This window comes from Crotalus tigris, unplaced genomic scaffold (assembly GCF_016545835.1).
Source record: "Crotalus tigris isolate CLP2741 ecotype Arizona unplaced genomic scaffold, ASM1654583v1 scf7180000017666.379230911805:20528666, whole genome shotgun sequence".
Classification (NCBI taxonomy): domain Eukaryota; kingdom Metazoa; phylum Chordata; class Lepidosauria; order Squamata; family Viperidae; genus Crotalus; species Crotalus tigris.
The window spans coordinates 5,204,918-5,230,984 of record NW_024096552.1 but is presented as its reverse complement, the minus strand read 5'-3'; the positions used below and the strand labels follow the sequence as shown (position 1 = coordinate 5,230,984).

At 41.7% G+C, this 26,067-nt stretch overlaps 1 protein-coding gene across 1 annotated transcript; it reads right to left on the bottom strand.

Annotated features, from left to right (window-relative positions):
• Positions 1 to 257: 257 nt before the first annotated feature.
• On the bottom strand, positions 258 to 26,067 carry LOC120305041 (zinc finger protein 420-like). The gene is made up of 5 exons (XM_039336348.1): positions 25,127 to 26,067; positions 22,238 to 23,592; positions 13,582 to 14,535; positions 7,034 to 8,022; positions 258 to 2,126 (listed from the first exon to the last, which is right to left on the bottom strand). The coding sequence occupies exons 2-5, from the start codon at positions 23,126 to 23,128 to the stop codon at positions 1,298 to 1,300; spliced, it is 3,663 nt and encodes a 1,220-aa protein (XP_039192282.1). The 5' UTR covers positions 23,129 to 23,592; positions 25,127 to 26,067; the 3' UTR covers positions 258 to 1,297.

The following is a 26,067-nucleotide window of genomic DNA, read 5'->3' as shown; positions in this document are numbered from 1 at the left end:
CCACAGAGAGGGCTCTGAGTGCTGTCTCTCGCATGCGTGCCATAGGTTTGCCACCACTGACCTAAAAGTTTGCTTTATGGAATTGGTCCTCTCAAAGATCAACAGGCTTTTGAGCTATTTCAAGCTTTTTCAACACCAAAGCATACAAAAAAATTAGTAACAGATGTGCCGAAAGATGACACTAAAACGAGAAATAAATATGATGAAAATTAAATATAATTTGATTATTTTAAAGTTTAAAATCTTTATTACAGTGAAAGACCAGCCTAATAAACATGAGGTGTATTCAGCTAAAAACTATAGAAAGTAATCAAAGTCTAAAAAATAGCAAATGTACCAAAAAAACAAAAAAAATGACAAGAGTATATTAAAAAACAAAAGTCTAAATGGAAATAAGAGAACAGCAGTTTATGCAGAACAGATGAGCCTGGTACAAACATCTAATACAGCTACTGGAGAAGCAAGTGCTCCAGAGCCACAGGGGTGCTGTATTATAACCTGAATTGTGTTACTGAAATGAACAACCCTTGACTTCTTTGGCCTTTCTAAACTCAGCCAAAATTTTAGCATCTTGCAGTGCTATCGCCCACCGGCCTTCAAAGGTTAACAAGAGGCACCTCCAAGCAAAGGAGATCACAGCATGAGTTGCTAGTAAGCTTGAAGATCTTATGCTGAAAAAGAACCACCGCCTTTCTCTATTATATTCCAACAGCATTTGCATATCATGCTCATTATGTAATTTTTGTGCTGCTCTCACTGTCCCAAACCTCTCTCATGTTTTCCATTCTGTGCCTCATAGTTCTGTGCTTCAATGTTCACAGTCTGAACAGGGACTCTTCTTGCCCAAAATTTTAGAAACTATTAGGAAAAGATGAATTCCAAACCCTCTTTACTTCTTCTCTTCTATCACTTTATACTTGAGGAGCTAAAATGGCTAAGTAAATCAGACAGCTCTTATCTTCTCATTTTTAGCATCTGCAGCAGGTTTCTGAAAATCTGTCTGTTGCTTTTCTATGATCTGTTGTTCAACATGTAAAAACCATCCCCAAAATCATTTGCTACCCAAATCATTTGGTAGCAATTACCAAAAATTAGCTATTCTTGCAAAAGGGAATATCCTCTACATTCTGCTGTTAGGCAGACACAAGTAGTTAACCGTAACATTTTCCATTTTCATTTTTTTCCTCTCCTCCCAAAATGTCTAATAGTGAGGACAGGTTTGACTAAACTGAATGAGGCCACAAATTAAATAGTTAATTTCTCAATTGCTTTTGCAAAGGCAGATCAGAAAAGAAGTTCAAGCCTTCTCTTCACTCATCACCTTCTGTGTCATGTGGATTTTCTTGTGTGTGGTAAGGGAAGAAATTTGCGAGAAGCATCGTCCGCACTCTGGGCATTTGAAAGATTTCTCTCCTATGTGTAAACCTGCATGAGTAATAAGGTTAGTCTTAGTACTGAAACCTTTCCCACAGTCTGGACACTCATATGGTTTCTCTCCCGTGTGAGTTCTCTGGTGTATTACAAGGTGAGAATACTGACTGAAACATTTTCTACAGTTAAGACATTTATATGGTTTCTCTCCTGTGTGAGTCCTCTGGTGTTTCACAAGGCTGGAAGACAGACTGAAACATTTTCCACAATCCAGACACTGATACAGTTTCTCCCCCGTGTGAGTCCTCTGGTGTATCACCAGAACAGATTTTGACCTGAAAGATTTCCCACAGTCCAGACACTTGTATAGTTTCTCCCCTGTGTGTGTCCTCTGGTGTATCATCAGGTTGGAATACTGACTGAAACCTTTCCCACAATTAAGACATTCATATGGTTTCTCCCCTGTGTGAGTCCTCTGGTGTTTCACAAGGCTGAAAGACTGACTGAAACTTTTTCCACAATCCAGACACTGATACGGTTTCTCCCCTGTGTGAGTCCTCTGGTGTATCACCAGAACAGATTTTGACCTGAAAGATTTCCCACAGTCCAGACACTTGTATGGTTTCTCTCCAGTGTGAGTTCTCAGGTGAACTACCAGATGGGAATTCTGACTGAAACTTTTCCCACAATGCAAACACTCATATGGTTTCTCTCCTGTGTGAGTCCTCTGGTGTATCATAAGGTGAGAATCCCGACTGAATGTTTTCTTACAGTCTGGACACCCGTATAGTTTTCTCTGATTCAAGCTACTGTTTCTTCCTTCACAGCGTGAAGCTTTCATGACTGCCTGTCTTATATGCCTATCCAAGTGACCCCTTCTTCCCCTCTGATTTCCAAAGTATTCCCCTTTTTTCTGAATTTGGAAACGATGCCCCTTTTGCTGGAGGGTTTGCTTGAGTTCTATATACTCCAGCTCAAAACTCTTTTACTGTTATTCTCTCTTTCACCTGTCTAGGGAAGGAGAAGAATGTTGTAGTTTTCTGGAGGAAGTAGAAAAGACTTCCATTTCTGGTTGGATTTGCTTTCCTTTTTAATGCTGCTTGTAATTCTCACTTGTGTGGAATTCTTTTCCTAGCATCCTCTTGGTCTACAAGATTGACATAAAAGGTTAGTTTAACGGCTGTTTATAAATTGGGTGCAGATGTGAAAATAGCAAAAGGAAAAAAGCATGCATCATAATGAAAAAGCAAACATGCCAAATAGCTAGTTTAACCTCTAACATTAACTATGATTTATTTGACCCATAGAAGACTAACGAGTTCAAACATCCACACAAACAAATTCTCTCCTGGACTTCAGCAAATCAGAAATTCTTAGCATTACAAACTGTTATTTTTAAATAGATCAGGAAATACTGAGGATAGATTATACAGGTATGCACACGGAGACAAATATAGGTCCACCTTCAATGTAAGTATGTTAAAAGTCCATGTGTATTTCAGCGATATAAATGTCCCAGGAGTGCACACGTTCACACTTTTTGGTCTAATATTAGACGGAGGGGGGCAGAGCGCGGGAGGGCTTCAACATATGAGAGGCTTCAACCGATGAAATGATGCCCAAAGCATCTGCAAGATATAATCCCCCGTTTTGTCCATGAACCCCCCCCCGTTTCCAAGACAACAACACGTCCATGGAAATCCTAAAGACTCCACCTTTTTTTTTTTTTAATTTTTATTCATAATACAATTAAAACAATAATGGACAAACATGACATTCCAGAATGAATTTTCCAAGCAGTTCCTATCATAGTACAAAAATTTTATACATTGTTCTTAACCTCTATATAAACCTCATCTTTTATACAATACAATTATATATACAATTATATGTACAGTTATGTATATCTTTTAATTCTACCATTAGTTTGAAGTCCAAGCAGTTCTTAATTCATACCAGCGAGGGAGAAATTTTAAATTTCCCAACTAGCAGAACATTAGCAGGCACCACTTTTAAAGCGACCAACAGCACTGGAACAAAAGTTAGGGAGGGAAAGAACATGCAGTAGCAGCTGACATATTTCTGTCTAGTTCAGTGTTTCTCAACCTTGACCATTTTAAGGCATGTGGACTTCAACTCCCAGAATTCCACAGCCAGCAATGCTGGCTGTGGAATTCTGGGAGTTGAAGTCCACATGCCTTAAAACGGTCAAGGTTGAGAAACACTGGCTAGTTTCTTCTCTGTTTCTACTCTGTGGAGAAAACCAAACAGCCTCCGACCTTCTTCAACTCACCTTCCAGCTACTACAGTCCTGGGAAGAGCAGGACAGCCGCCCTCCATGCTACCATCCTCCCAGCCGGAGGGTCAGCCGGAAAAGGAAATTCCTCTGTTCTTCTCCACTCTTCCACATCCTCTCTAGAAATCCAGTACTCTATTGTTTCAACACCTTTCCGCTCCTTCGCTCCTCTTCCCGTTGGATTCTGCAACCATCGGTGCCGGTGCTGTATTGACGGCTTTCTATTCTCCGGGTGTTATTCATTTAATAAAACGCTCGCCATCTAGCCACAGAAGGCTGAAGTACAGGCCTTGGTGCTTTGTGAGCTTTCTTGTTTTCTTGCAGACATTTCATTACCCAAACTAGGTAACATCATCAGTGCTGCTGATGTGACCTAGTTTGGGTAATGAAATGTCTGCAAAAAAAAAGAAGCAAGTTCAGAGAGCAGCAAGGACCTCCCATTTAAAACCTGAGCTACAAATATTCTCCTTTATTGAATTACAGGCTTGTCATTTGCAAGATTTTTGACTGATTACTGTATGTGACATTGATGCATTCATACCTACTGCAACAGAAGCAAGAACTAAACCAAGGGAAAGCATCCTTTGGGGGGGGAGGGGAGATGATGGAGATGCTGGCCCAACTAGACTCAAAAGACCCGAGTTCAACAGTTGGCTCTAAGTTCTGTTGCACTGAGAAGTCTGAATGAAAACAACCCCAACATGTATTGATTTTTGTTTTCTTTCTGGAACACTAAGAAGCATAGAAAGCAGTTCCTAGATAGCATCCTGGGCCAAGAAAGAGACCCATTTTAATCTCCCTTATCTGCCTATCTCTCCCTTCATGGATATACTTTTTGCCTCTCAATTGGCCTCCCAATATTGCATAGCTGCTGGAAGCTGCCTTCATGCCTGATCTGACACTGAACTAGAACATTTTTGGAGTTTTATTCCCCTGCCCTTGACCCTTACAGCCACTATTTCTTTTAAGTGCCTTCAAGTCAGACGTGACACTTGTCAAAGTGGCTGGACTGCTTTCTCTGTGGTTTCCTTTGCAAGGATTTTCAGAAGTGGTTTCCGCCTTTCCTGTTTCCTAGGCCTGAGAGAGGGATTGGCCAGGGATAGAACAGAATAGAGCTGGAAGGGACTTTGGAGGTCTTCTAGTCCAGCCCCCTGCTCAAACAGGAGAACCTATATTAGTGATGGCAAACCTTTTAGAGACCGAGTGCCCAAACTGCAACACAAAACCCACTTATGCATCGTCAAGTGCCGGGTAGGTGTGGCCCATTGGGTGGGTGTGGCCAATTGGGTTGGCATGGCTGCAGTAGTAGCGGCAGATTGGGTGGGACTAAAAATTCAATCAATCAATTCCAACTTGGCAAGAACTTTTTTTTTCCCATAGAAGTTGAAATTGACTGATTGAACCTTTTTTTTTTTTTTTTTGCACACGGTGGCGGAGGCCTAAAGTGAAAAGGTTTTATAAAACCCAGCTGAAGGCCTAGGACTGGGGTGACAACGTGCGTGCCCACATAGAGGGCTCTGAGTGCCATCTCTGGCACCCGTGCCATAGGTTTGCCACCACTGACCTATACCATCTAAACCATGCCCAGATGACTTCAGGCCTATAGCAGGCCTGGAACTGGCCACTTCTCCATCTGTAGGCTGGAGCTTCAAACACTATACCTCTTTCATTCCCTCCATGCTGATGTTCTACAAAGAGATCCTAATCTTGTAGCAATTAAGAGTTTGCTTTATGAAATTGGTCGTCTGGAAGATCAAGAGGTTTTAGAGCTACTTCAAGCATTTTCAGCGCCTAAAGCATACAAAAAATTCAGTAATAGATGTACCTAAAAATACAAAAAAGAGAGGACTAAGTATGATGAAAATTAAATATAATTTGATTAAAGTTTAAAATCTTTATTACAGTGAAAGATCAGTGTAATAAACATGGGGTGTATTCAGCTAAAAACTATAGAAAGCAAAATCTAAAATATAGCAATTGTACCAAAAAAAAGACAAAAATGACAGAGTATATTAAAAAACAAAAGTCTAAATGGAAATAAGAGAACAGCAGTTTATGCAGTACAGGGGAGATGAGCCTGGTACAAACGTCTCTCTAATACAGCCAATGGAGAAGCAAGTGCTCCGTTGTTTCTGTGTATCAAGAGCCACAGGGGTGCTGTATTATAACCTGAATTGTGTTACTGAAATGAACAACCCTTGACTTCTTTGCTGTTTGTAAACTCAGCCAAAATTTTAGCATCTTGCAATGCTATCACCCACCAGCCTTGGAAGGCACCTCCAAGCAAATGAGATCACAACAGGAGAAGATGCTATGCTCAAAAGATACAACCACCTTTTCTCTATAATATTCCAACAGCATTTGCATATCATGCTCAACAAACATCAGATATGTTATTTTCTTGCTGTTCTCACTGTCCCACACCTCTTATGTTTTCCATTCTGTGCTTCACTGTTCATAGTCTGAACAGGGATGCTTTTTGCAGATTTTCAGAAAATATTAGGAAAAGATGAATTCCAAACCCTCTTTGCTTCTCCTCTCCTATCATTTTATATCTGAGGATCTACAAATGCTAACTAAATCTGAGAGCTCTTATCTTTTAATACAGTGGTTCTCAACCTGTGGGTCGGAACCCCATTTGGGGTCGAACGACCATTTCACGGGGGTCGCCAAACAACGCAGTCCACCATTTCCCCCCCCCCCTTTTCCTTAGCTGTGCTACTCCCTTTTATTCTATTGGCTTTTGAAAGCCAATAGAATAGACTCTCTTGAATAGAGTATAATTCTATTGGCTTTCAAAAGCCAATAGGAATTGTCCAGGCTGTCTCTGCCCTGCTGAGCCCGCCAAAAGTCCCATTCTGCAAACGGTGCTGCACCAGTTGAGTAGTCCTCGACTTACGACCGGTTGAGTAGTCCTCGACTTACGACCGGTTGGGGGTCGCGGCATTAAAAAGGTTGAGAACCACTGTTCTAATATATATTTTTAAGCATCTGTAGCAGGTTTCTGTATGTTGCTTTTCTATGATCTCTGATAATCAACATGTAAAAAAAAATCCTCAAAAACATTTGGTAGCAATTACGCTATTTTTGCAAAAGGGAATATCTACTACATTCTGCTGTTAAGCCAACACAAGTAGTTAACCGTGATCAAGGTAACATTTTCCATTTTCATTTTTTTCCTCTCCTCCCAAAATGCCTAATAGTGAGGACAGGTTTGACTAAACTGAAGGAGGCCACAAATTCATTAGTTAATTTCTCAGTTGCTTTTGCAAAGGCAGGTCAGAAAAAGAAATTCAAGCTTTCTCTTCACTCATCACCTTCTGTGTCATGTGGATTTTCTTGTGTGTGGTAAGGGAGGAGGTTTGCGAGAAGCATCGTCCGCACTCTGGACATTTGAAAGGTTTCTCCCCTGTATGTAAACCTGCGTGAGTAATAAGGTTAGTCTTAGTACAGAAACCTTTCCCACAGTCCGGACACTCATACGGTTTCTCTCCTGTGTGAGTCCTCTGGTGTTTCACAAGGCTGGAAGACTGACTGAAACTTTTTCCACAATCCAGACACTGATATGGTTTCTCCCCCGTGTGAGTCCTCTGGTGTATCACCAGGCCAGATTTTGAACTGAAAGATTTCCCACAATCCAGACACTGATATGGTTTCTCCCCTGTGTGCGTCCTCTGGTGTATCATCAGATTGGAATACTGACTGAAACCTTTTCCACAATCTGGACACTCATGGGGTTTCTCTCCTGTGTGAATCCTCAGGTGAACAACCAGATGGGAATTATGACTGAAACCTTTCCCACAATGCAAACACTCATATGGTTTCTCTCCTGTGTGAGTCCTCTGGTGTATCATCAGGTTGGAATTATGACTGAAACTTTTTCCACAATCTGGACACTCATGGGGTTTCTCTCCGGTGTGAGTCCTCAAATGAACAACCAGATGGGAATTATGACTGAAGCTTTTCCCACAGTGCAAACATTCATAGGGTTTTTCTCCTGTGTGAGTTCTCTGGTGTATCATCAGGTTGGAATTATGATTGAAACATTTCCCACAATGCAAACACTCATATGGTTTTCCTCCTGTGTGTGTCCTCTGATGTATCATCAGGTGAGAATCCCGACTGAAAGTTTTCCTACAATCTGGACACCCATATAGTTTTCTTTGATTCAAGCTACTGTTTCTTTCTTCACGGTGTGAAGCTTTCATGACTGCCTGCCTTATATGCTTATCCAAGTGACCCCTTCTTCCCCTCTGATTTCCAAAGTATTCCCCTTTTTTCTGAATTTGGAAATGATGCCCCTTGACCTTTTTCTTGAGTGTTTGCTTGAGTTCTATACACTCCAGCTCAAAACTCTTTTACTGTTATTCTCTCTTTTGTCTGTCACCTGTCTAGGGAAGGAAAAGAATTTTGTAGTTTTCTGGAGGAAGTGGAAAAGACTTTCACTGCTGGTTTGAATTGTTTTCCATTTTAATGCTGCTTGTGATTCTCACTTGTCCAGAATTCTCTTCCTAGTATCCTTTTGGTCTACAAGATTGACATAAAAGGTTAGTTTAATGGTTGTTTATAAAATGGGTGCAGAAGATTTGAAAATAGTAAAAGGAAAATCATCATAATGAAAAAGCAAACATGCCAAATAGCTAGTTTAATCTCTAACATTAACTATGATTCATTTGACCCATAGAAGACTAGTGAGTTCCAAGTTCAAAAGCCACACATTAAATTCTCTTCTGGATTTCAACAAATCACAAATTCTTACCACTACAAGCTGTTATTTTCAAATATATCAGGAAATATTGAGGCTAGATTATGCAGATATGCACACAGAGACAGGCATAGGTAGACACACCTACAAATATATGTTAAAATCTATGCATATTTCACCCTCAAAAATGTGGGTATATTCAACCATTTGGGTCTAATTTTAGATGGAGCTGGGTTTCAACAGATGAGGGGCTTCAATCTATGAATGATGCCCAAAGCATCTGCAAGATATAATCCCCAGTTTTGTCCATGAAACTCCCCAGTTCCCAAGAAAACAACACGTCCATAAAATCAAAGACTCCACCCTAAACTGAAGGAGACTTTTTAAATCTCCCAACCAGCAGAAAATTGCCGGCACCACTTTTAAAGCGACCAGCAACACTGGAACAAAATTTGGGGAGGGAAGGAACATGCAGCAGCAGCAGCTGACATGTTTCAGTCTGGTTTCTTCTCTGCTTCTTCTCTGTGGAAGAAACCAAACAGTCTTGCTTGCTCCCGGCCTCTCCTCCGACCGATCCTCAACTCACCTTCCAGCTGCTGCAGTCCTGAGAACAGCAGGACAGCCGGCCTCCATGCTACCATCCTCCCAGCCGGAGGGTCAGCCGGAAAAGGAAATTCCTCTGTTCTTCTCCGCTCTTCCACATCCTCTCTAGAAATCCAGTACTCTATTGTTTTAACACCTTTCGGCTCTGACGCTCCAGCTCCCGTTGGATGTTAGTAGTCAGCAACCATCAACTGTATTGACGGCTTTCTAGTCGTGCGTGTTACTCCTTTAATAGAGCGCGCGCCATCTAGCGACAGAAGGCTGAAGTAGAGGCTTCTGTTCTTCGCGAGATTTTAGATTGATTACTGTACTCTATGCGCCGTCAAGTGTTTTTCAAAACTATCGACCATATTGATAGCTTCACTCTAGCAAGTTCGATCCCTAACCTGTTTTTTCGGGTCTCTCGGGGATGCACTCATGGCTACTCCAACTGACCCAGTGGCTTTGTTTGCTAGAAGCGAGAACTAAACAAAAGGAAAACATTGGGGTGAGGGGGGCGGGTGGGTGGCGATGCGACCCATCCAACGAGGCCCAACGAGACTTAGAATGCCCCAGTTCAGCTGTTGGCTTGAAACTCTGTTGCATGGAGACATCTGAATGAAAACAATCCCAACATAGGGATTAGGCTGCATTAACAGAGGTATAGAATCAAGATCACGTAAAGTATTAATACCACCTTACAATGCCTTGGTAACGCCACACTTGGAATGCTGCATCCAGTTTTGGTCACAACGATGTAAAAAAGATGTTGAGACTCTAGAAAGAGTACAGAGAAGAGCAACAAAGATGATTAGGGGACTGGAGACTAAAGCATATAAGGAACAGTTGCTGGAATTGAGTATGTCTAGTTTAATGAAGAGAAGGATGAGGGGTGACATGATAGCAGTGTTCCAATATCTCAGGGGCTTCCACAAAGAAGAGGGAGTCAAGCTATTTTCCAAGGCACCTGAAGGCAGGACAAGAAGCAATGGATGGAAACTAATCAAGGAGAGAAGCAACCTAGAACTAAGGAGAAACTTCCTGACAGTTAGAACAATTAACCAGTGGAACAACCTGCCTCCAGAAGCAATGAATGCACCAACACTGGAAATTTTTAAGAAGAAACTGGACAGCCATTTGTCCGAAATGGTAGGGTTTCCTGCCTGAGCAGGGGTTGAACTAGATGACTTTGAAGGTCCCTTCCAACTTTTTTATTATTATTATTAATAATAATTTTATTCCCTTTTCTTTCAGAAACTCAAGGTGGCAAAGAAAGCACTTCCTGGGTAGCATCGTGGGTCAAGAAAGCAGCTCCTTTTCTCATTTTAATTTCCCCTGCCCATCTATCACTCTTTCATGGACATACTTTTTGCCTATCAATTGGCATCTCAAGGGCTACTGTCATGCTTGACCTAATGATCAACTACAAACTTGTGGCTCTTTTCTTCTGAGGAAATTTCTCCAATTGGAGACTGGTGGCTTGTAGCTTGGTCCTGGGGAAGAGTCCTTCTGGCTTTTAGATTATTGCTTAATTTCCTATATGGTTAATAGGCTGTCAACTAATTAATTTTTTTATTGTAAAGGGTTTTTTGTTGAGTATTCCATTATTCCCTTCATGAAAGTCTCAATGTGTCTACTTTGAATCTTGGCATCATGGCCTTCTGTCCTTTTATTTCTGCTCCACACTAAATTCTTAACCATGGCATAAATTCTTATTCCTCTCCTCACACTCATACCCACTGCCCCCTTTCTCTTGCCTTCTAGTGCAGTGGTTCTCAACCTTTCTAATGCCGTGACCCCATAATACAGTCCTCCATGTTGTGGTGACCCCCAAGTGGGTGTGGCCACCAATAAGAGGGAGTAGGACAGCTAGGGAAAAGGGAAAAAAATGGCGGACAGCGTGGTTTGGCTACCCCCGTGAAATGGTCATTCGACCCCAAATGGGGTCCCGACCCACAGGTTGAGAACCACTGTTCTAGTGTTTTGGTTGTGTGTATGAAACATGCCCCAAAAAGAGGGGGAAAAAAACTGAGTCTTTACATAATGAAAATCAAAAGAAACACTCTTGCCAACGAACTCCATTGGCACTCAGTAGCCAGTCAACCAGGAATTCTTCCACGTTCTTCTCTTCCATTTCCTCTTTGCTAAAGTTCCTTTTTATTCCCCTAAGACAAGGGTAGGCAACCTTGGCTCTTTTATGACTCGTAGACTTCAACTCCCAGAATTTCTGAGCCAGCATGGCTGGCTCAGGAATTCTGGGAGTTGAAGTCCACGAGTCATAAAAGAGCCAAGGTTGCCTACCCCTGCCCTAAGACATCACAATGTGGTAGCCATTAAGACAGTGTTTCTCAACCTTTATGATTTTAAGGCATGTGGACTGGCTGTGGAATTCTGGGAGTTGAAGTCCACATGCCTTAAAATTGTCAAGGTTGAGAAACACTGCATTAAGAGTTCACGTTATGGAATGGTCCTCTCAAAGATCCAGAGGCTTTTGAACCATTTTAATAATTTTCAGCTCCTGAGCATAATAAAATATGACATGGTAAGGGGTGTGCCCAAAAATGGCAGAGAGAGACCATAATCTAATTATTTCAACATTTATTTATTTATGAAACTTATATACCACTTTAAGTGCAAGCACTCTCTAAGCAGTGTACACCAGTAGGCAATGTATATATATATATATATATTTACATTGCCCCCAACAATCTGGGTCCTCATTTTACCTACCCCGGAAGGATGGAAGGCTGAGTCAACCTTGAGCCGGTGAGATTTGAACCGCTGACCTGTTGAACACAGTCAGCTAAAGTGGCCTGCAGTACTGCACTCTAACTGCTGCGCCACCTCGGCTCTTTTTAACATTTAAAAACTATGCAATGTGTTTAATTTTGAAGCCCCTTGGAGCTTGAGGCTCAGGGCCAAAGAGCCTGTTGGTTCCTCCTCACTCCTGGCATGTTTTTGGCTGTTGGGTGTCCTTCTGCAAGGGGATCATAGAGGGGGGGGGAAGCATTATATTACTTGATGAAATCAAATCAAATGTTTATTACACTGAAACACCAGCATAAGGAACTTGGGTACGTTCAGTCAAAAACTACAGAAAATAATCAAAGTCCAAACCTTATTATTATAAAAAAACTGAAAGATACGAGACTATATATTAACACTGAAGTCTAAACAGAACTAAAAGGAGAGCTAAGAGCACAAGGTGGGTTTAAGGAGCATAAAGATGAATACGTGACAGATTAAACCTATAGCCTAGTATGACAAGCTGGATGCTTATTAAGACTAGTTTATGGCACAGGTTATCCATTGTCTCGCAAATTTTAAGTGCTGCTCTGCAGAACCCGGCAACGTTCTATGTTGTACAGTAGCAGGGTTCCTCTCTGAAAACGGCAGGAACGTGTAGCATTCTCTTGTGTGTCCCAAGTATTTATGTAGTATTGACCTGTTATGAGCATAATACAGGCACTTGAGAAACATGTGCTCTGTAGTTTCTGGATGTCCAGAGCCATGGGGGCATTGTATTATAACCTAATTCAGTGATGGCAAACCTTTTAGAGACCGAGTGCCCAAACCCACTTATGCATCGTCAGGTGCCGGGTGGGTATGGCCCATTGGGTGAGTGTGGCCCATTGGGTGGGCATGGCTGTAGTGCAGTGGTTCTCAACCTTTTTAATGCTGCGACCCCCCAACCGGTCGTAAGTCGAGGACTATTCAACGGTCGTAAGTCGAGGACTACTCAAGTGGTGCAGCACCGTTTGCAGAATGGGACTTTTGGTGGGCTCAGCAGGGCAGAGACAGCCTGGACAATTCCTACTGGCTTTTGAAAGCCATAGAATTAACTCTATCAAGAGAGTCTATTCTATTGGCTTTCAAAAGCCAATAGAATAAAAGGGAGTAGCACAGCTAAGGAAAAGGGGGGGAAATGGCGGACTGCGTTGTTTGGTGACCCCCGTGAAATGGTCGTTCGACCCCAAATGGGGTCCCAACCCACAGGTTGAGAACCACTGCTGTAGTGGTAACAGCAGACAGGGTGGGACTAAAAAGTTCAATCAATCAATTCCAACTTTGCAAGAAGTTGAAATTGACTGAACTTTTTTTTTTTTTTTTGCACACGGCGGCAGAGTCCTAAAGCAAAAAGGTTTTATAAAACCCAGCTGAAGGCCTAGGACTGGGGCGATGGCGCACGTGCCCATAGAGAGGGCTCTGAGTGCCACCCTGGTACCTGTGCCATAGGTTCGCCACTACTGACCTAATCTCTGAATTGAATTGAAAAGAACAAAATTTAATTCTTCAATGTCTTTTCTCTACTTCTTCATGCCCAGTACTGAGATATGTTTGACTAAAGTGAATCAGGCCCCAAATTAAATTGTCAATTTCTCCATCGCATTTCCAAATGTAGATCAGAAAAGAAATTCTGAATCAGGCCCCAAATTAAATTGTCAATTTCTCCATCGCATTTCCAAATGTAGATCAGAAAAGAAATTCTGAATCAGGCCCCAAATTAAATTGTCAATTTCTCCATCGCATTTCCAAATGTAGATCAGAAAAGAAATTCTGAATCAGGCCCCAAATTGTCAATTTCTCCATCGCATTTCCAAATGTAGATCAGAAAAGAAATTCAAGCCTTCTCTTCACTCAACACCTTCTGCCTCATGTGGATTTTCTTGTGTGCAGTTAGGGAGGACCTTTGCGAGAAGCATCGTCCGCACTCTGGGCATCTGAAAGGTTTCTCCCCTGTGTGTAAACCTACATGATTTATAAGGATAGACCTAGTACTGAAACTTTTCCCACAAACTGGACACTCATAAGGTTTCTCCCCTGTGTGAGTCCTCTGGTGTGTCACCAGGGTGGAACGATGAGTGAAACGTTTCCCACAATCCAGACACTTGTACAGTTTCTCCCCAGTGTGAGTCTTCTGATGTAGCACCAGATCAGGATTCCGACTGAAACATTTCCCACAGTCCAGACAATTGTATGGTTTTTCCCCGGTGTGAGTTCTCTGGTGAATCACCAGGGCGTAACTCCGAAGGAAACCTTTCCCACAATCTGGACACTTGTACGGTTTCTCCCCAGTGTGTATCCTCTGGTGTACCAGGAGGTCGGAATTCTGACGAAAACCTTTCCCACAATCAGGACACTCATATGGTTTCTCCCCAGTGTGTATCCTCTGGTGTACCACCAGATCAGAATTGTAACTGAAACATTTCCCACAATCCGGACACATGTATGGTTTCTCTCCTGTGTGAGTCCTCTGGTGTATCACCAAGCCGTATTTCCAACTAAAACTTTTCCCACAATCTGAACACTCATATGGTTTCTCACCAGTGTGAGTCCTGTGGTGGGTCACCAGGTGGGAATTCTGACTGAAACATTTCCCACAATCCAGACACTTGTAAGGTTTCTCTCCAGTGTGAGTCCTCTGATGTATAGCCAGAGCATAATTCCGAATGAAACTTTTCCCACAAATTAAGCACTCATACGGTTTCTCTCCTGTGTGTATCCTCTGGTGTATCACCAGGTCAGAATTGTGACTGGAGCCTTTCCCAGGATCCAGGCATTCATACGATTTATCCCCATTGTGAGTCTTCTCGTGTATAATAAATTTGGAATTGAGACATTCGTACGGTGTTTCCCTTGGGTGTGTCATCTGGTATATATCTGGGGTAGTATCTGTCCTAAAGATTTTGCCATACTGAGGGCGCTGGGAAGGCTTTTCTTCAGGGTGGGTCCTCTGATGCATAATCAGGTGTGATCTGCAATCTGTGCTTTTCTCACAATATGCATATCTGGGAGCTTTTCTACCAATTGGTTTCTGGAGATCAAAAATATTGCCACATAGGGCAAATACTCATGCAGTCCAAGTGATCCCTTCCTTCCCACTGAATTCCAGATATTTCCTTTTTTTTCAATTTGGAAATGACCCCTTCTGTCCTTTTTGTGGAGTATTTTAATGAGCTCCACAGACTCAATAATTTCCAAACAGTCTTCCTGTTATTTCTCTCTTTTTTTGTCTGTTAGCTGCTGGGGAAATGGAGGACTGTTTTGATTTTTCTGGAGGAAGTAGGAAAAACTTTGATTGCCGGCTAGATTTGCTTTCCTTTTTAATGCTTGTTGCGATTCCTTCTCGTCAAGAATGCTCCTCCTGGTGTCTTTTTTCGTCTATAAGATTCACATAAAATGGTTAGTTTAATTATTGAACATAAATGGATGCACAGGATGTGAAATCAGCAAGAAAAGAAGCATAAGTTACAATCAAAAAGCAAACATACCAAAATAGAAGAGTTACCTTTAATGTTATGATTCCTTTCACAGATAGAAGTCTATGAGATCCAAGTTCAAATACCAAAGCAATCATGACATTCTCTCGTTGATTTTAGTAAATCACAAATTCTTAGCATTTAGTATTAAATCACTGGAAATGCTGAGGATAGAGGACATATTGAAATATAGGTACACAAACCTACATATGTGCATATGTTAAAAATCCATGTATGTTTCAGCCTGAAAAAACTTCCAGAACTGGTATACTAAAAGTTTTTAGTCCAATACAGGCTATTTTTCTATCTTGGATATTTCTAATATTTCTGGACTTATTATTTATATTAGAATTACTTTGGAATTGGAGAAGCTATTGTTATTGCTTCAACCATGGTCCTCACCTGTGAGCAAAGAAAACAGGCAAAGGATTTTTATTTTTATTTGAAAACGTTTTTGGAAAAATTTCCGGCAAAAATTACCCAATCCATGGATTTAAGATTGGAGACTTGGGAGAAGAGGCTGGGTTTAAAAACAGGTAATCGCTGTTGTTATGTGCCACATGATGAAAAAAAATTCCCCACTTTTTTCAATTTTCTCCATTTTCATATCAGAATTGGCATATGTTGAGAGATCGTGGCCCTCAGTTATACAGAATTTTAGGCAAAGAAAATCAAGCCTAATCAGGACATACTTCCAAAAATATTTCTTTGGCTTGATGGAGAATTTGGCACCGGTATACTCTTAGAGACACAAAAATGGGTCTGCAAAAGCATATACATTTTTCTCAAGATGTCCGTCATTTTGAAGAATTGATAGGATACAGATTTCAAAGAATGCAGCTAATAGAATAGTCAAAGTGGATATTTTACCAAAGAACTTCTCAGACCATAATCCGCTCATTTTAAAGTTTAACACAAAATTGAGATCTTCTCATTGCAGATTCAACAAGGCAATTTTACAAAAAGATCACGTGGCTGGTAACAATACAAATAAACAAATTATTTGATAACCTTGAAAAGTGTGTTCATATAAAAATTTGTTTGAGATGCAAGTGAAGCTGTGATAAGAGGCTTCATCCAATATAATGCTGAGTTGAAAAAAGAAATCCAAGAAAAAATGCAGACCACAATAGATGAATTAAAATGAAAGAAGATAAATTGGAGAAGTTCCCAACCAATACTACTATTTCTTATCAAATTAAACTTTTACGACAATTATGTCCATTCACGTGCTGACTTTGAACAGAACCTTTTTGTGCTATATGTTTATCTCTCAGATATTTAACTTTTTCGATATTGTTTTGGTGATAGGATATGTTAGGATAGGATAGACAAAAAGTGAACATCTTCAGAGGAAATGATGCCCAAAGCCTCTGCAAGATTTAAAGCACCAGTTTTGCCCATGAAATTCCTCACTTGCCAAGAAAACAACACACTGATGAAAAGAAAAAGCACACGGAGTCAACTCTAAAGTAAAGACTTTTTAAATCTCCCAACCAGCAGAAAATTGAAGGAACCAATTTTACTGTATTACTATTATCCTTCTCGTCTTTCCTACTACCTATTTCCTTAGATTCTTATGACTATAACTTTATTGTTTCTATCTTATCATTTATGTTGATTACTAATTAGTATCCTATTATGATTTATGTTGATTGCTTATTTAGTATCCTATGACTATCGCTGAATGTTGTATCTTATGATTTATGATTGTACTTTATGGTTATGATGATTTATCACTTGTTGCTTGTGAGCTTATGCACCGGAGACAAATTCCTCATGTGTCCTATCACACCGCCCTATCCCTATCCCTATCCCTATCCCTATCCCTATCCTCTAGTCCAGGGGTAGTCAACCTTAGCTCTTTTATGACTCGTGGACTTCAACTCCCAGAATTCCTAGCTGGCTCAGGAATTCTGGGAGTTGAAGTCCACGAGTCATAAAAGAGCCAAGGTTGACTACCCCTGCCTAGTCTCTAGTCTAGTCTACTCTAGACTAGACTCTAGTCTCCTCATGTCTAATCTACTATCATGAAGCATCACTGGAATAAAATTTGGGGAGGGAAAGAATATGCAGCAGCTGAGTATGTGTCGGCCTTGTCCCTTCGCTGCTTCCATGCCGCGAGGAAACCAAACAGCCCGACTTACGACCTGCCCTTCACTCACCTTCCAGCTGCAGCTTCGACTCTGAGAAGAGCAGGAGAGCCGCCCTCTACGCCTCTGTCCTCCTATGGCTCAGCCGGAAGAGGAAGTTCCTCTGTCCTTCTCCAAATCTTCTCTAGCAATGCAATACTCTATTGTTTTAATACACCTTCAGCTCAGTCGTTTCCCTTCCCGTTAGATGGTATTAGAAGGCGATCGGGCTATCCGCTGCTGTGTTGGCGGCTTTCGAGTAGCGGCTTTGGCTGACGACTTCAGGTCTAACTAGAACTGGGACTGAGTACTTCCCGATCTCTAGCCTGGTGCCTTTACCGTTAGGCTGCTCCAACAGCCTTTTTTTCCCCATAGAATAAAAAGGGATCTTGGAGGTCATCTAGTCCAAACTCCTGTCGAGCAGGACAGCAAATGGCTGTCTAGTCTCTTAAAGACCTCCAGCGATGGAGTGCCCATAACTTCTGGAGGCCAGCTGTTCCACTGGTTAATTGTCCCCCACTGCCAGGAAATTTCTCCTTAATTCCAGGTTGCTTCTCTCTTTGATTAATTTCCACCCATTGCCTTCTGGTGCTTTGAAAAATAAGTTGATCCTCTCATCTTTGTGGCAGCCCCTAAAATATTGGAACACTGCTATCATGTCAACCCCTACTGCTTCTTTTTACTAAACTAGACATACCCAATTCTTGCAACTGGTCTTGGAATCCAACTGTTGTAACTTTGAACGGTCACTAAATGAACTGTTGTAAGTCAAGGACTACCTGTAATTCAAGGCGGCTCCAACACATCTTCCTCCACCTATTTCCCCCCCCCCCGTAACCCTCGTGAGGTGGGTTTGGCCGAGCACTAGTGATTGGCCCAAAGTCACCCAGCTGGTTCTTATGGCTAAGGTGGGACTTGAACTCACACTCCTTTAAGATTGCTTGTTGCTTAATTTTGTTTTGTTTTATTAGTTATATATCATTTGTAGGTTTTGTGGGGTCTAAGTTATCTTTTTTATTGCAAAGGAGTTACTTGTTGGGTACTCCACTATTCCCTTCGTGTCAATATCAAAGTATCCAATATATATAATTAAAATCAATATTTGTTCTACTCCAAACTTAAGTGTGCCATAAATTATTATTGCTATTGTTATTTTCAGACTCATATACAGTATATTGCCCCTCTTTTTTGCCATCTGGTTTTGGTGGTATGCATGAGACATCTCCCGAGGGGAAAAAAAGATGGAGTCTTCACAGAATGATAATCAAAAGAACCATACCCTTTGCAATGAACTCTTATAATAGCCAGTCAGCCATGAACACTTCCAACGTCTTCCCTTCCATTTCTCTATGTCCCATTTGATTCCCCAAAGACATCAGAAAGTTGTAGCCACTAAGAGTTTGTATTATGGAATGATCCTCTCAGAGATCCAGAGGCTTTTCAACCGTTTCAATAATTTTCAGCTCCTAAGCACAATAAACCGTGACTTGATAACAGAGGTGCCCAAAAATGGCACCAAAGAAAGAGACAGGGGAGGAATATAGAATAGCAGAGCTGGAAGGGACCTTGGAGATCTAGTCCAACCCCCTGATCAAGCAGGAGACCCTATACCAGGGGTAGGCAACCTTGGCTCTTTTATGACTCATGGACTTCAACTCCCAGAATTCCTGAGCCAGCCATGCTGAAGGGAAAGGGAGAAGTTTCCAAGCTGAGCCATGCTGGCTCAGGAATTCTGGGAGTTGAAATCCACGAGTCATAAAAGAGCCAAGGTTGCCTACCCCTGCACTAGTCAATTGTTCTCAGTGCTAGAAAGTTTCTCCTTAGTTCTAGGTTGCTTTTCTCCTTGCTTAGTTTCCATCCATTGCTGCTTCTTTCGTCTTCAGGTGCTTTTGAAAACAAGCTGGCCCTTTCTTCTTTGTAGCAGCCTCTCAGATATTGGAACACTGCTATCATGTCACCCTTAGTTCTTTTTTGTTAAATGTAATTTGATGGTTTAAAAGTTTAAAAACTTTGCACATGTTTAAATTTGAAGCCCTTTGGAGCTTGAGGCTCAGTCCAAACAAGCCTCTTTGTTCCTCCTGAATGTTGGGCATCTTCTATAAAAAGAACATTTGCAATGTGACCTACTGGGGGGGGTGGGGGGGTGGGGGGAAACGTATGATATTAACTGATCAGATCAAGCCAAATCTTTATTACAGTGAAAGACCAAAGAATGAGGGGTACATTTAATTTAAAAGCATGGAAAATAATCAATGTCCCAAAGTAGTAATTATTATAAAAAGCTGAGTTATAAAAGAGATACAAATTACTTAAAAGCAGAACTATAAATGGAACTACAGATAGCCCTTGATTTACGACCACAATTAAGCCCAAAATTTCTGTCGTTAAGTGAGTTTTGCCCCATCTTACGACTTCTCTTGCCTCAGTTGCTAAGTAAATCTGACTGCCCCATTATTTTTTCTGTCAGGTCGCAAAAGGTGATCACATGACCCTGGGACACAGCAACTATTGTAAATATGAGTCAGTTGTCAAGCGTCTGAATTTTGATCACGTGACCATGGGGATGCTGCAAAGGTCGTAAGTGCGAAAAGCGGTCATATGTCCCTTTTTTCAATGCCGATGTAACTTTGAACGGTCACTGAACAAACTATTGTAACTCCAGGATTACCTATATCAGGTAATATAGGTAATTTTGGGTAATATAGGACCCAGATTGCTGGGAGGGGCAATATGCTGACTGTAAACCCCTTGTAAAGGATTGTAAAGCACTGTGAAGCGCTATATAAGTCTAAGTGCTACTGCTACTGCTATATAAGAAGGGCTAGGACAAGGGTAGGCAACCTTGGCTCTTTTATGACTCGTGGACTCAGGAATTCTGGGAGTTGAAGTCCACGAGTCATAAAAGAGCCAAGGTTGTCTACCCCTGGGCTAGGAGCATGAGAGAGGTGTTGGGAGCATAAAGGTTAATATGTGGCAGACTAAATTTATCACTCTACAGAGCACATCAGTATGGTGACTTGGATGCTTGTTAACATTAGTTTATGGCACAAATCATCATCTGACAAGTTTTAAGTGATGAACCTTAGAAGCTGGCAACTTTATACCCTGTAGCAGGATTCCTATCTGAAACCAGCAGGGAGGTGTCATGTATACCCCGACTATTTATGAAATCATGGTCAGATGAGCCTGGTATGAACATCTCTGCAATACAATCACTGGCAAAGCACGTCCTCTGATGTTTCTATGTGTGCAGAGTCAGGGGGGCATCGTATTATAACCTGAATTATCCTACTGAAATGAACAAAATTGAATTCTTTGGTGTCTTCTAAGTGCAGCAAAATCGGAACCGTTCACCCGCATAGCTAAAATGCCACTTAGCTGCTCCTAATAATTTTCCTCTGTTTACTTCTAGGGCAGTGGTTCTCAACCTTTTTAATGCCGTGACCCCCAACCGGTCGTAAGTCGAGGACTACTCAACCGGTCGTAAATCGAGGACTACTCAGCTGGTGCCACACCGTTTGCAGAATGGGACTTTTGGCGGGCTCAGCAGGGCAGAGACAGCCTGGACAATTCCTATTGGCTTTTGAAAGACAATAGAATTAGACTCTATTCAAGAGAGTCTATTCTATTGGCTTTCAAAAGCCAATAGAATAAAAGGGAGTAGTACAGCTAAGGAAAAGGGGGAAAAAATGGCGGGCTGCGTTGTTTGGCGACCCCCGTGAAATGGTCGTTCGACCCCAAATGGGGTCCCGACCCACAGGTTGAGAATCACTGTTCTAGGGATTTGTTTTTGGGAGGGGGGGGGACTTTTAAAAGAAGCCCCGAGAGTGGAATGAAAGAATTAGACAAATTTCCAAAGTGTTGCGAAGAGAGCTTCGCATTCCATTGTCCCAATTATCACACCAATGCTGACACTACGCATTTTTTTCCCTTGTCAAAAGCTATTCAGGGATCTTATACAACGTGTTTTTAAAAATGAAACATTTACCACTGTGCAATTCTTTTTCTCGCATCTCCGCCACCCTGGGGAAAATGCAACAAAACTGTCAGCCCCTTGGTGCTGCACCAGCCATCAAAAGCTGACAAGCGGCACCCCTAAACAAACAGGATCGCAGCAGGAGTTGCTAATAATAATAAGATCCTCTGCTCAAAATGACAACCCCATTCTTTTCAATATTCTTACAGCACCTATACATCATGTTCAACAATCTAAAGGTGCTTTTTCCAAGAGACAACTGGACTTTTTTTTCCCCCTTGAAAACATTTCGCTTCTCACCCAAGAAGCTTCTTCACTTCTGACTGAATGGTGGAGTCAGAACTGAAGAAGCTTCTTGGATGAGAAGCGAAATGTCTTCAAGGAAAAACAAAGGAAGTCCAGGAGTTGCCTCTTGGAAAAAGCACCTTTGGGACAACCATGACCTGGATGACTGAGAATCTTCACAGATATGTTCAACAGCCTTTATATGTGAAATTTTACACTGCTGTTGTTGTTGAGCCCTCTCTCATATATTTACCAGTCTGTATTTCACCCTAACCACAATGTGAACAGGCATTCTTCCTGCACTAAATAGTTGGAAGTCTTAGGAGAAGTTAAACTCTGAACCCCTTATTTTTTCATATTTGAGGAACCATAACCTGTAAGTAAATTTGAGTGCTCCTGTCTTCTAATATACGGCATTCAGTAATTTCTGCTGACAGCCAGATATAGGTAGTTAGCTCTTATAAAAACAACATTTTCCTTTCCTTTTCTCTCCTCTCTCATGGTTCATATTAAGACATATTTGACTAAAGTGAATCAGGCCCAAAATTAAGTAGTTTCTCAGCTGCATTTCCAAAAGTAGGTCAGACAAGAAATTCAAGCCTTCTCTGCAATCATCTCTTTCTGCCTCATGTGCATTTTCTTGTGTGTAATAAGGGAGGAATTTTGCGTGAAGCAACGTCCGCACTCAAGGCATTTGAAAGGTTTCTCCCCTGTGTGTAAACCTACGTGATTAATAAGGTTAGTCCTAGTACTGAAACCTTTCCCACAATCTGGACACTCATATGGTTTCTCTCCTGTGTGAGTCCTCTGGTGCATCACCAGCACCTGATTCTGACTGAAACTTTTCCCACAGTCTGAACATTCGTAAGGTTTCTCCCCAGTGTGTGTCCTCTGGTGTTTCACCAGGTGGGAATTCTGGCTGAAACTTTTTCCACAATCTGAACACTCGTACGGTTTCTCCCCTGTATGTGTCCTCTGATGTATTAGCAGCCCAGAATTCCGACTGAAAGTTCTCCCACAATCTGAACACTCATATGGTTTCTCCCCTGTATGAATTCTCTGGTGCATCACCAGGGCATAATTCCGGATGAAACTTTTCCCACAATCTAGACACTCATATGGTTTTTCCCCAGTGTGAGTCCTCTGGTGTATAACCAGGTCGGAATTATGACTGAAACTTTTCCCACAATCTGGACACTCATACGGTTTCTCCCCAGTGTGAGTCCTCTGGTGTACCACCAAGTCAGAACGGTGTCTGAAGTGTTTCCCACATTCCAGACACACTGGTTTCTCCCCAATATGAGTTCTGTGGTGGTTCGCCAGGTGGGAATTCTGACCAAACTTTTTCCCACAATCGGGACACTCATATGGTTTCTCTCCTGTGTGCATTCTCTTGTGTATTGCTAAGGTGGCCTGGTTCCTAAAGCTTTTGCCACATTGGCAGCACTGGGTGGGCTTTTGTCCAGTGTGAGTCCTCTCGTTCATAATCACATAAGGTCTGCAATCCCACAATATGCACATCTGTGAGGCTTTTCCACCTACGACAGTTTTGGATATGGAAATCAAATATATTGCCACATAGGGCAGACAGTCATGCAGTCCAAGTGACTCGTTCCTCCCCACTGATTTCCAGATATTTCCTTCTTTTTCTGATTTTGGAAACAGACTTTTTCATGGAGTGCTTCCTTGAATTCCACAGAGTCTGTTTTTTCCAGCTCAAAACTCTCCCCTCTTATTCTCTCTTTTGTCTGTCATCTGATAGAAGAAGTTTGTGGTTTTCTGGAGAAAGTGGAAAAATCTTTGATTACTGGCTGGATTTTCCTTTTTAATGCTGCTTCTGATTCTCACTTGTCCAAGATGATCTTCTGCACATCCTCTTCGTCTAAAAGATTCACATAATATAAATGGATGCACAAGATGTGAAAACAGCAAGAAAAAAGCATAAATTCTGATTCTGACTTGTCCAAGATGATCTTCTGCACAGCCTTTTCATCCAAAAAATTCACATAATATAAATGGATGCACAAGATGTGAAAACAGCAAGAAAAAAGCATAAATTACAGTTAGGAAGCAATCACGCCAAAGTATTAAATTTATCTATAACATTAATTATGATTCATTTCAAAGATAGAAGACTCTGAGATCCATGTTCAAATAACCGTACAATCATTACATTCTCTTGTTCAAAGTTACGATGTTTTCATACTTAACGACTATTGCAGCATCCCCATGGTCATGTGATCACAATTCAGATGCTTGGTAACTAATTCACAGTTATGAAGGTTGCAGTGTCCCAGGGTCATGTGATCCCCTTTTGTGACTTTCTTATAAGCAAAATCAAGGGGGAATCCAGTTTCACTTCACAAGCATGACACTAATTTATCAACTGCAGTGATTCACTTAACACTTTGTCAAGAAAGTTCATAAAATGGGTCAAAATTTCACTTAAATGTTTCACTTACCAAAAGAAAAGTTCGGTTCTATTGTGGTCGTAAGCTGTGTACTATCTGTATATCATAATTTTCTACCATTGTTATTATCAAAGATAACTGGAAATGCTGAGGATAGTTTATACCAGCGGTTCTCAACCTATGGGTTGCGACCCCATTTGGGGTCGATCGACCATTTCACGGGGGTCGCCAAGCAAGGCTGTCCATTTTTTCCCCCTTTTCCGGTGAGTGCCTTACCTCCCTTGGGCTGGGCCAGCTGGTGGTCGGCCTGCTCCGTCTCTGACGCTTGCCAGGTACGCCTCGGCCAGCGCAGGAGGCGGCACCACACATGCGCGGTGCTCCCGGGCAGGGAAAGTCCGCGACTTAAGACCGGTTGGGTAGTCCTCGACTTATGACCGGTTTAGTCCTCGACTTACGACCGGTTGGGGGTCGCGGCATTAAAAAGGTTGAGAACCACTGGTTTATACAGATATATGCAGAGAGAGAAATACAGATACACACATCTACAAATGTATGCGTGTCAAAAATCCATGTGTATTTCAGCCTGAAAAATTTGTCAAACCTGGGTACGCTCAAATATTGTGGTCTAATGTTGGGGGGAGGCGTCAACAGAGGAAATGGTGTCTAAAACCTCTGCAAGATTTAAAGCACCAGTTTTGCCCATTAAACTCCTCACTTGCCCAGAAAACAACGTGCTCATAAAAACCACAAGGAGTCGCCCCTAGCAAGGAGACATTTAAGTCTCCCTAACCAGCAGAAAAATGTGGACCAGAGTTTTAAAGTGAGCAGAATCTATGAAATTATATTTGGGGAGGAAAGAAACAGCAGATGGTATGTTTCAGCCTTGTTCCTTCTCTCTACACCAGTGTTTCTCAACCTTGACAATTTTAAGGCATGTGGACTTCAACTCCCAGAATTCCACAGCCAGCAATGCTGGGTGCGGAATTCTGGGAGTTGAAGTCCACATGCCTTAAAATTGTCAAGGTTGAGAAACACTGCTCTACACCGTGGAGGAAACCAAATAGCCCAACTTGCTCCTCGCGGTTCTTCCGACCTGTCCCCAACTGACCTGCCAGCCACTGTCCTTGGAAGAGCTGGAAAACTGTCTCCCATTGCTTCAACCTCCTATGGGCCATGCAGAAGAGGAAGTTCCTCGTCCCTTCTGCTCCCTCCCACGTCCTCTCTAGCAATACTCGATGGTTTTAACACTTTTCAGCTTAGCCGCTCCCTCTCCTGTTGGGTGTTATTACACAGCAACTAGCAGTGTTGCTATTCTGTTGCTGGCTTTCTAGGCGGGGGTTTTGTTAATGGCTTCGTGCATGAGGCAGGACTGGAGCTGAGCCTTTCTCAGTTCTGGGGCTTTCGCCACTACACCAAACTGGCTCTTCTTCTTTCCCACAAAATCTACCCACTCAGCTGTTCCTGCAGCTGCACTCTTTCAAGATCTAGTCAACATCTTTGCAACCGGTTCCCCATTATTCTCCTGATAACAGATCCTTTTTATCTTTAAATCTGAGCTTCTCAAACTTTTCTTCTGAAGAAATGGAGTGTTTCTCCGATTGTAGGCTGGTGGCTTCTGGTCTGGCTCCCGGGACCAGCTCCTCTGGCTATGAGATAGCCCGTTGCTTAATATTGTTTGGTTTTATTAGTTATATAGTGGTCAGATTTTGGTGTGTCTAATTCATATATTCTTTCTACTGTTAAAAGAATATAGGGATATAGTAATCCCAACAAGGGATTACTTGTTGGGAATTCCACTATTCCCTTTTTATCAATTTCATTGTGTCTATTTTGAATGTTTGGGTAATGGGATTCAGTTACAGTTCTTTTATTTCTGCTCCTCAATTAATTCTTAAGCATGACATATATTGTTATTCCTCTCCTCACATTCATACCCATTGCCCCTCTTTTTTTCCATCTGGTATTTTGATTGTATGTATGAGATAACGCCCCAAAGGGGGAAAAAATTGAATTCTTTGTGGAATGATAATCAAAAGAAACATTGCTCTT